This window comes from Geospiza fortis, unplaced genomic scaffold (genome assembly GCF_000277835.1).
Source record: "Geospiza fortis unplaced genomic scaffold, GeoFor_1.0 scaffold98, whole genome shotgun sequence".
Lineage (NCBI taxonomy): Eukaryota > Metazoa > Chordata > Aves > Passeriformes > Thraupidae > Geospiza > Geospiza fortis.
The window spans coordinates 2,655,440-2,666,194 of record NW_005054306.1 but is presented as its reverse complement, the minus strand read 5'-3'; the positions used below and the strand labels follow the sequence as shown (position 1 = coordinate 2,666,194).

The 10,755-nt window shown below is 42.6% G+C and overlaps 1 protein-coding gene across 1 annotated transcript in view; it reads left to right on the top strand.

The window, feature by feature from the left end:
* SCML4 (Scm polycomb group protein like 4) overlaps positions 1-7,940 on the top strand; it is a 64,668-nt gene extending 56,728 nt beyond the window's left edge. Inside the window, exons 7-8 of the mRNA XM_005418414.2 lie at positions 3,267-3,412; positions 7,815-7,940. Coding sequence (XP_005418471.2) covers positions 3,267-3,412; positions 7,815-7,940 — 272 coding nt within the window. The remainder of the gene's footprint in view (positions 1-3,266; positions 3,413-7,814) is intronic.
* The last annotated feature ends 2,815 nt before the right edge of the window (positions 7,941-10,755 follow it).

The following is a 10,755-nucleotide window of genomic DNA, read 5'->3' as shown; positions in this document are numbered from 1 at the left end:
TTCCCTCAGCTTCAGCAGCTTTTGCCACTGACCTGGTAGTTCCAGCTGTTTTTGTGTGGGCAGTGGTCTTGACTGGGATGCCTGGAGACGTTCCCCTGCAGAGGAACCTCTTCACTGTCCTTCCCCAATATCGTCTGAGGCAGGAGGGGAAAGTGCTTCCCTCTGATTGCCTAAATTTCCATATCTCATTCCATTAATTTGACAAATTTTTGCCACCTGTCAAAAACAGGAAATTGGATTTGACCTAGATTATGATCTCTAAAAATAATTATTGGTCGCAAGCACTCCCATCTCTTTGTAATCTGAGTATTCATTATCATCTTGATTAATTCTGATGACAGGATGGCATAGGATACCCAGGAGACATGAGACTTCCTCATTTATCTAATTCTTAGGTTAAGTGTGAATACCTTCAGATATGAAAAGAATGTATAGCACTTGCCCTGCCGCCATCAAGCACTTTTGTGCTTCATATAATCTTTCACCAAAGTGATGCTATTGAAAGAAACCCCATGCCTTTGTGTAGACATGAAATGATCTATTTTCTTTTGTAAATTGAGAAATTACACTCAGATGGGTAAACTACAATGTTCAAAAGCCAAATAAATTAATCAACAAAATTAATTATAAAATATATGGAAAAACAGATTGTTTCCAGACTCATCAGCTAAAACCTGACATTTTGCTGCAAACTGGGGGTATCTCGGTTTTATTAATAACATTTAAAGGTAGCTCCTTTCATACAAGTAAGTTAACATACCTTAATTTATGAAAAAGCAGCAGAGAATCCAAAACTTGATACTAAGTAGGTACATAAAGACAAAAAAAGTATTTGAAGAATTAGTATTGACGCATAATTCTTGTTTGTACATTATACTTTCCCTCAGGCATGGATTTGAAAGGGTTATCTTCACCTACTAGGGTCTGGAAGAGTTCTAGCCATGCAGTCTCTTTAGAAAGGTCATTTATATATTTGTCTTTCAGAAATCACATTTATGCTATTGATTGCTAGATTGCAAAGGAGTGAATAGATTCCCCCTGTCATTTCAACCTTTTCTTCTCATCTCCCTTCCTTTTATTACAGATAGTTCCAATACCTGTGAAGGCTCACAGCTGCACCTGGGGCTCTCTTCTCCCCTTTGCCCTTTCCTGGGCAGGTTGCAGGCAGGAGTCAGTGGGCTGCAGGCTGCCCTTTCTATTCTGGTGTAAATCCCAGGCTAAGTCCTCTGGGCTTTCCTTACATTTATACAAATTTAAGGGAAAAATATTTTCCTCAGTAGTGGCACATTTCCCCTGACCACATTATGGCAGTAGCAGAGAAACTTCTGCAGTCTTTTGGTCACAGCCAAACCTTTCTCTCCTCCTTCTATTTTCTCATTAGTTTGCAAAAGCCTGGTCTTTTTCCTGACCGTTGGTTTGAGGTGATGCAGTGTCCTATGCCTCCACACATCAGCTCTCATCCAAACCACTGACAGATCACAAAGGGGAGAAATACCCCTGTGTCTCCAAGACAAGTCTCAGTTCTCCCACTTGTCCCTGACAGAGTTCCTCATTGTTACTGATGATCCAGGGGTTGGCCCAGACTACCCTGTTCGTTGTTTTGCACTCTCTGTCTTCATTGTTTCATGCCAAAGGCTCCAGATGGTGTCTGTGCCGTTGTGTATTGCATTTATTCTGTGAGCAGAGCCCAGGGTCACCTGAGTCCATACAAACACTGGTCCTCGCTGTCTAATTAAAAGGACCTGCGGCTGTTCCTTGTCCTTTGTATCCAGAACAGTGACTTAGCAAATGAGAGTGCAATTATCATGATATTTACATCTCATCTCATTATGAAAACCATCGACCAGATTTGCACATTCATAGCACTGCTGCTTTCTGGAGTTCATTCTGAGTAACTGCAAATACACCTCGTTACATTATACTGTAAAATGAGCATGGTGGCAAGGGAAAAAGGACAAATATGCACATAAACCCATTATTGGGTGTATATGGGCAGAGTCCCAGCTAATATAAATCATCAGAGCTCTATTGAAGTCAATGGAATGACAATCTACACAAGCCCCAAACCCACATTTACTCACATGCATTAGGATTGTGTTTGGAGTCATGCATGGAGATTCTCACGCATCTCATCTGTCTTTGTAAGCTCTGGAGAGCTCATCCCTTCTCTCCTCAGCAGTTGAGATTGCCTCTTGGTTACTTGGGGTATTTCCAGGCTCTAGTTTAGGTGTCTGTGATCTCCCTCTACACACACTCTTCTGTTTAATTTCTGGTATTCTGCAGTGTGTACTTGCTTTTCATTTGCACTTCTCTCATTAAAAACTGGGCCTTGACAGAAAGAGATGAGCAGATGTGAGCAAGTAACATTTAATGCATCTGTGTCCTGCTGCCTGCTAATGCAAAGTTTGCCTGGTGTGGATATAAACAAATGGAAACAGCTTTCCTGTAGCCTAGCATAATATAGTTCTTGTGGTAAGAAGCAGGATAAGATGGGGTACAAATTATATTCAGGTGGAGATTGAGATTTATAATTCTGCAGAGACTAAGAATAAAAACATAAATGCATTTTCATTCCAATGTGCCTTTATTCATTTGATTTAAAGCTACCGCAAGCTGAAGTCGCCTTAAATCATCGAGGGGTTATATCATTAAAAAGTCACATGTGCAATGTTCATCTTCACATGTTTTAGTAACTTCCCAAATTGGCATTCACTGGGGACCGTCAGCTTTGTGAGAGACTAAGATTAGGAAGATACTGACTGAAAACCTTCGGCTAAGCTCTAAAAGAAGTATGAATATCTGAATGCAAATTAAAAACCCTGTTTGCTAAATCCTGATTTTATCCTCTTGCCTTCACATTCAATAGCAAATTCCTTTGTTTAGTGCTGAAGAACTTTCTCTCCAGGTGTGAGGGGAGTGTCTTCTTGAGCCAAGATCCCTGCTGCTGCAGATCAGACAGCCAGGGGCAGCTTGGTTTAAGAGCCTGGCAGCTGGCACATTTTTCCTTCCCCAGCAGGGACCTAAGGGTTTCATGTTTTTTAACACAATTCACCAGCTGGGATCACGTCTTCCAATAAGCAGTCAAATTGGAAACTTCTGCAAGGCCCGTTTTCCCCTATGCCACCATCTCAGGCCAACGCTTGCACTCAGAGATCCAATGTCCAGGACTGCAGTGAGGCTGCTAAAGCCCTGCACACACAATCCCAAACTGAGGAAACCTCTGGATGCCATTGTAATGCACTGTTGTGGGCTTTTTGTACCCATAGCCTCAAGTCCTTCACCTGAACACCAAGATGCAGCTCGGCCATCAAGCAAGAATCCTTTGACCTGGACGGTGGAGGATGTGGTGCGGTTTGTGAAGGATGCAGACCCTCAAGCTTTAGGCCCTCACGTGGAGCTCTTCAGAAAACACGTATGTAGAACGCTATCCTTACCACCTCTAGGTAATTTAAGTCACAAGAGACAGCCAGCACATGTCACACATAGCCCCTCAGCTGCCTGGGGCTTCCTAAACCTGGTTGAATGCAGGGCCTGGCAAGGAGTTCAGCACCTCTGGAGGGTTTGGGCTGAAGAAATTTCACTTATCCCTTGAGATGGTGGTTAAACACCAGGACAGGCTTTGTGAAAAGGTGGACGATGCCCCGAACTGGTCAATGTTAAAGAGGCTTTTGGAAAGTGCCCCTAATAGCACAGTGTCATTTGGTCAGCTCTGAATTGCTCTGGCAGTTGGACTAGATCATTGTAGGTCCCTTCCAAATGAAACAGTCTTATTCTATTCTATTCTATTCTATTCTATTCTATTCTATTCTATTCTATTCTATTCTGTTCTGTTCTGTTCTGTTCTGTTCCATTCCATTCCATTCCATTCCATTCCACTCTATTTTGTGCTGTATTATGCTACTCTATTAATTTATACTTCAATGGGGAAAACCTAACAGTGTCTTTAGAAAATGCTCACTGCTTGTTCCCAGCTACTCCAGCATAAATCGTTTCTATGCCAAGCGTTAGAGAAAGCACTGAGGATCTGGTGCTCATTTTTCATTGTCAGATTAGCACAAAAAAGCCTTGTTTCAATGACAATTTTTTTCTCAGGATATGTATGATTCTTCTCTGAGGAGCATTTTTTATGTGTCTCTAGATATTTAGCAGGAGAAACCCAAACCGGCCAATATTTTAATCTTTTCCCCCTCAGTATTATGTAACTACATAACCAAATTTAACAGACCTGCTGACTCTCTAGAGGATATGATAGTTGCTTTTGTGAGGATAACCTCCAGTGATGGAAATTTTATTCTCCTTAATTAGTAAAGGGGAGACTTGTCTGATCTGGAGTTTCTTGTTCTGCTGCTGTATATGGACTTGACATCAATGTACCTATTAGCATTTTTTGCCTTCTCTCTCTCCTTAATCAATTCAGTCTGGCTATGAAAAATGGATTTTACCCTAGAAGTGACTTGTTTGTGTTTGGCTGGGGGTCGTAAGTTTTCACATAAGTGCCTGGACCTAGGTCTAAATGAGAATTGCTCCCCAGCCCTCAGTGCTGACCAGCACCCCCCAGTGCTGCAGAGACAACAAGAGGGCTTGATCATTCCTTGACCCTATGCCAGCAGAGACAAGTGGGGCTGTGGAGCTGCAGATCAGAGCTGAGGGATGAGAGCTGAGGGAGGTAAATGCACTTCCAGCTACACTCTGCCTCCAGGGTTTCCAGATGCAGGAGAGGAGGTGGCTGAGGAGCAGCTGAAAATGAAGATGACCACAGGCCATGGTGTCTGCTCACCCCAGGAAGGTATTGAGGCCATCTGCCGTTCTGTAGACAGGTGTGTGGGATGAGAACAGCAGCAGACACAGCGGTGTAGGGCCAAATCTGCAGGTACAGGTTAGGTGCTGGCCTGCCTTTCCTACCTTCTGCCTTATAAGCTGATAATGAAAGCATGGCCTATATTGGTCATGTGGGCAACCAAGCAGATAAACAAGCCACCTTCAGATTTGAAGGAACTTGCTATAAAATGAGTTTCTGACAATATCAGAAGGGGCTGTGCATCAAGAGAAAATCTTCTTGCAAGAGAGTGAGAATTTACATGGTCTGAGGCATACAGGTATATCCCAAAGGGAAAAAAAGCCAACTTTTAAAGTTTGTATTGTAAATATGGAGAGTGCAAAAGCACTAATTTTGTCGAGTTCCCATTTGTACCAAAGTGTGCTTTTATATAGCAGCAGGGCCTGGGAATGCTCCAGGCAGTCATGGGCCAGCTGCACTGGAGAATGCCATGATACTGCAGCTGCTCTGTGACCAAAGAGATCAAGCTAAATTGCCACTAAAGACTGTCCCTGTCATTCTCTGTTGCACACCCAGCACCCATGGGCTCTACTTATCATTGGTTTCCTTGTAAAATATGCCATAGGTGTGAGAACCTGGGTGTGATTGCCACACAACTCAATTCAATTACACCTTTGAGTTATATATATCCCTGCAATTTTTCAGCCTTCAAACCTCATCTGGATAGGCACAAAGACCCCAGGGGTGAGAGACAAGTGATTAGTCCATTAACCTCGGCCATCTTCCTGTATGTTCAATCTTTCCATGGAGCAGGTGCATAATTTACTTAGAAGCACTTACTGTCATTGGCAAGGCCCAGCTATCGCCCGAAATAGTTGCTTTGGCAATCAGCTCATCTGGGCTGGGAGAGAGAGGCTGCTGGGGCCAGCAGGAAGAAAACAGCTGGAGGATGTATCCTGAACGTGGGCAGTGTGCTTTCCTGCTGCTCTACCAGGCCATTTGGGTGTTGACCTCAGTCCTCAGAACCAGCTCTTCCAGCCTGCAGCCCACATCCTTCACTGCCCCAAAAGGCGCTGCAGGATGTCCTGGCTCTGTCTGCACTTCCCACCAGGAGCAGAAGCTTTGCTTCTTGCCAAGACACCTGAGGAGCTCTGTCACAGGTAGCTCCTAAGAGTGTCCACTAAAGATTGAGAAATTTCCTGCACCTCCCATTGGCTGTTCCCTGCTCTGTCAGCAGGTCTGTGTGCCAAGGACAGCTGAGCTCATCACTGATGGAGCTCTTGGTCTCACAGAAAGGAGCTGCTGCCCTGGCCAGGGACCTTGCAGCAGCACCGTGCGAGATCCCAGGGAGTCTCCATCCGCAGGAAAGACTTGGCAGAAAGATAGGGGGAAAGGAAATGGAGGAGGGGAAAGGGGGTGGCCTTGATGGCACTGAATGTTACCAGTCCCAGACCTGGTTCAAAATCTGCTGGGGCTAATGTACATGTGGGAACCACGTTATCAAAGTCTTCTTTCTTAAAATTATTTTTAAAAGGGCTGACACAGTAATACTGTAAAGAAGTCAAGCCAAGAATCTGCACAGGGAAATGGCTAATATGGGCTATTTAATTGGATTTGAATGCTCCCTCTGGCATACTATTGTCATGGAGTTTAATCTTGACCCCTACACAGTAATAATAATGGAAATAATAAAATGCTGAACTCAACATTTAGAAGCAGCTGCCTCCACACCTGACCCTTGACAGTGTTTTTACCCTATGGCACCACAGTTAAAGGAGTTCTTATTTTATTTCTTATGCAAATAGTAATTATATGTAACACTTATTCTTACTTTACATTAGCTTCTTTAAAATAATGGCAAGGAGAGTGGGGAGGTGGAGAGAGTTTCTATTATGGATAGAGTGGGGGTTGCAAAATGAGGAGCATTAATTGATTGAGTTAATCAGAAAGTGACCTTAACTGCTCATCAGATAAATCACCTAGTGAATGGAATAATAATGATCAGGGCAAATTAGGATCCATAGCATTGCTTAATAAGTAGGCAATGGATCACAGTGGAAAGATTTGGCCATCAAAACCATAGAACACAGCGTAGACAGCGTAGGCGTGTGTGTATCTGTGTATGTGTATGCACACACACACATGTAGCACTTGTGATGTTTTAGCTCTGACACTCCAAGTGTGTAAATGTGCTGGAAGTGGTGGGAATGGGTAGTATTTTTTGGCAGATCCACTGATAGAGTCAGGAAAAACCAGACAGGCTTTGGGTCCAAGGAAGAACAGTACAGCTGAAAGCATTTGTGTTCTACAGCCCATAGTAAAGGAGAGTCTGTTTCTCTGTGGGCTCAGGCTTCTTTTGCAGTAGTACTTTGTAATTTCAAAAGTTTTCAAGCCAACAGTTCTGGGATAAACAGCTAAACTTAGTGGCAATTTCTTCCATTTACATGGGGGTTAAATTAAAATTTAGCAAATTTAATAATAAATGCAACTAAATAAGCAAGTTATTGCTGTCTTGAATATGAGAAAAAAACATATATATATATACACACGCACCTATACCATATACTTGCATCACTGGGTATAAGTGTACTGGGGATATGTGAAACCCACAGATAGCTGGGGACAAAACTGAAACTGAGTTCCAGAGGTGTTCTATTAGCCGTTTAATATGGCTACATCCTTTGCTGTCTCCATCATTCATACCTTTCTCTCAAGGCTGACTGGCTTTTCTCAGAATTGCACTTAGAGTAACACTGATTTGTAAAAAATTCTACTTTTAATTGCAAAATAAATTGAAAACTGAAATTAATCTTATAGTTCCTTGAAGAATAAAAAGTAGTATTTAATTAAACCTTCCTTTATGGCTTCCTTCCATCACACCTCAGATTTCAATTTTTTTAATGAAATTTCAAAATGCATGACATTTCAGGTAGCTCTACCCTCAGTGACATGCTATTCACCTTGTTTAATGTGTCAGGACACAGCACTTAAAGGGGGGTTAACTCATTTTGATTCTCTTCCTCTCTTTTGAAACCAGGAAATTGATGGCAATGCTTTGTTACTGCTGAAAAGCGACATGATCATGAAATACCTGGGGCTGAAATTGGGACCAGCACTGAAACTCTGTTACCACATTGATAAGCTCAAGCAAGCCAAGTTCTAATAATTTCTTGAACAACAGAATCTGAGCTAAATCTAGTTGGAAGACTAAAGGTAACGTGTTGCCTTACAGAAATGCATTCATTTGCAGATTGCTTTTCCTTCTTTTTTATCAGAGACTTTGTCTTTTTTAACATTTGTGCGTTGTCACCTTTTTTTAATCCAATGGGATCTTTTTGGGCTGCTTTGTGTTAATAATTTGCCAAAAAGTATATAATTACAATGATTATTTTGTATCATTAATATTATTATGATTATAGTAAGTCCTATTTTTGTAACCAGAAGTGGGAAATCAAAACCAAACACAGCTACAGCATATGCATAGGACTGCTAGAAGACAAACCAAGAGTCCCTCACTTGCCGCCTCTGAGGAGTAATCGCTGACCTGCATTGCCTGGGCGCCAGCTCCACTCTCCATGCTCGACCCTAAAAAGGGCTGGAAAAGTGCAGCCTTTGGTCACCTTTTGTCTGATGGAAACTGCCCCGTGTCTTGCACTATCCGCAAAACTTGAATTATTCACCTAAACAACTGAAAAACAAACCAACAAGAACAAAGAAAATGGGGGGTGAAAAAAAAAGAAGAAGAGATAATTTTTAAAAAGAGGGAGGGGAAGGCTTTTCCCCCAGCTGAAGAACTTTGTCCCGCTAGAGGGAGCAGCCCTAGCACACTCTGGCTGAGCTCTGATGCTGCGGTGCTTTGCGTCTGGTGGGCTTTGGCCGTCATGACTCCTATCGGGCCCGTCCGTAAATACCGCCCAGGAATCGCGGGCTGCCAGCAGGATGCTCCCGCCGCCGTTTACAGATAATTCATTCAAGAGGAGCCCGAACGCAGGGAGTGTTTGTGGCAGGATGTTTCCCCTCACGCCGAAGGGGGGTGGGAGGGAGGATGAAGGGAGGGATGGATGGATGGCTCCCACGGTGTCTGGCGCACACAGCTGTCAGCTCCGCTCCCTGAGCCGCTTGTCTGCCGCACACTCCGTGCCACTCCAGGAGAAATCTGAATTCCTGCGCTTGTTTTTGTTTGCATCTTTAGAAAACGAGGAAGCCGGGTGGGATTGTTCCTCCTGTGCACTTTGCACAGGCCAAAGACAAATGCTGTAGGGTTGGTTCCTGACTGCGCTGTGGCTTTCAGTACACAGACAGATGTGTTGGACTTTCTGTCTCAAGTGAGTTAAGAATTCACTTCTGCCTCTTACACAAATCTAAAAGGTGCTTATTGACACTCCATGTAACTGAGGGGGACAAAACAGGTCTCAGGCCGAGGAATGTGATGAATCTGTGGAATGAGTATGTCCTTGTTTTCATCCACGAAGGATGTCTATGAAGGGACACATCCATGCAGTTCAAACCCCTGGTGCATGACAAGGAGAGGTAGCAAGTGTTTGTAAGTCATGCAGGTGATTTTAGAGCTAGTTAGCTCAACTTTACTGAGAAACAGGGTCCTGATAGTATGCAAGATTGTTTGACCCTGTTTATGTAGAAAAGAATGTTACCAAAAATACCTCATGAAATAAAATTCAACTTGATGCATGTTGCTAGACTAGAACTCCTACAAAAAGATACCCATTCAAAGGCCTGCTCCTGGAAATCCTTAAAAATAGGAGAAACCACATCCTACAAGACTTTCACTAAACTCTTGGGGACTGGTCTCCTAATTAAAAAAACTTGTCATAAATTTGCAGGATTGGATCTTTACAGGACCGACCAGCTTTCAGCAAATCCTGTCTGCATGCTGAAATACCCTAAATAGGAATAGCTGAGGAACTGTGTTAGATGAAAAGTCATATATGTCATTGAGTGACATAATATAGGGAACCCTAAATGTGCCAATGCTTGTAATACAGCCCCCATCTACATCACTTTGTGTCTGTGGTATAAAGAATGGAAATCTCTTTGGTCAGCTGTCTGGTTGAGGCAGAGATGACATTCCATCAACAGCAAACCTGTACAGATCATTTTCCCCTCTTACATTCCCAAAACATGTAAAAATCTTGCTGTATTAGTAACATCTCCTTCAGAGAGTCCTCAAACAATCTTTTTTTCCCCCTCATAATTACAAACTTAGGTAACCTTTCTCCATTTTTCAAAATGGGATTTTAATTCTTTCACTTAAAACCCCACCTTGCTGTAATATATCAGTAATCAGAGCTGGTTAGACTTTATCAGATGGCTTCAATGCTGGAAAATCCCACTTTGTCAAAATCAAAACTCTTCATAAAAGCATGTCACTTTCTAACATTAAATTCTATTTAACTGAAACTACAGCTTTCAGTAGTGTCAAAACATCATTTTGACATTTTGGAAGTGGAACATTTTTGTTCCAAGAATATTTTTGCATTTGATTGTGTTTTTCTGGAGGATTTGTTGCTTCACATTTTGTTCTGAGAGTGGGGAGGAAAAAACCACAACCCACAACTCAATTTTCCTCAGCAAGAAACCTTCTGATTCTGTTCTGTGTCTCATCCCTTCCCTCCACTCCCTGCCCCTACTCTGGATTTTACAGCCAAAGGGGCTGATTTTACCACCACAGTGTGAAGAGACTCCATGGTGGAAATGATGTTCGTGCCCATGATTTAACATGCTGAGATGGTTTTCATGTATGCACCTGACACACACAGTCAGTGGTGCCATCTCATTTGATATCACACTTGTAGATACATCAAGGACCATCCAGACCATGATATTTAATGTTCTGTTTTTCACAGGGGAGGCAGTTAGTGGAGTCCTTTTACATGTAAGTAATGCTTATGACAAAATTTCCTCATTGTATGATGTTGTTTTGTTTTATTTCACTTGAGAGGCAATTAGGAGACAAACAT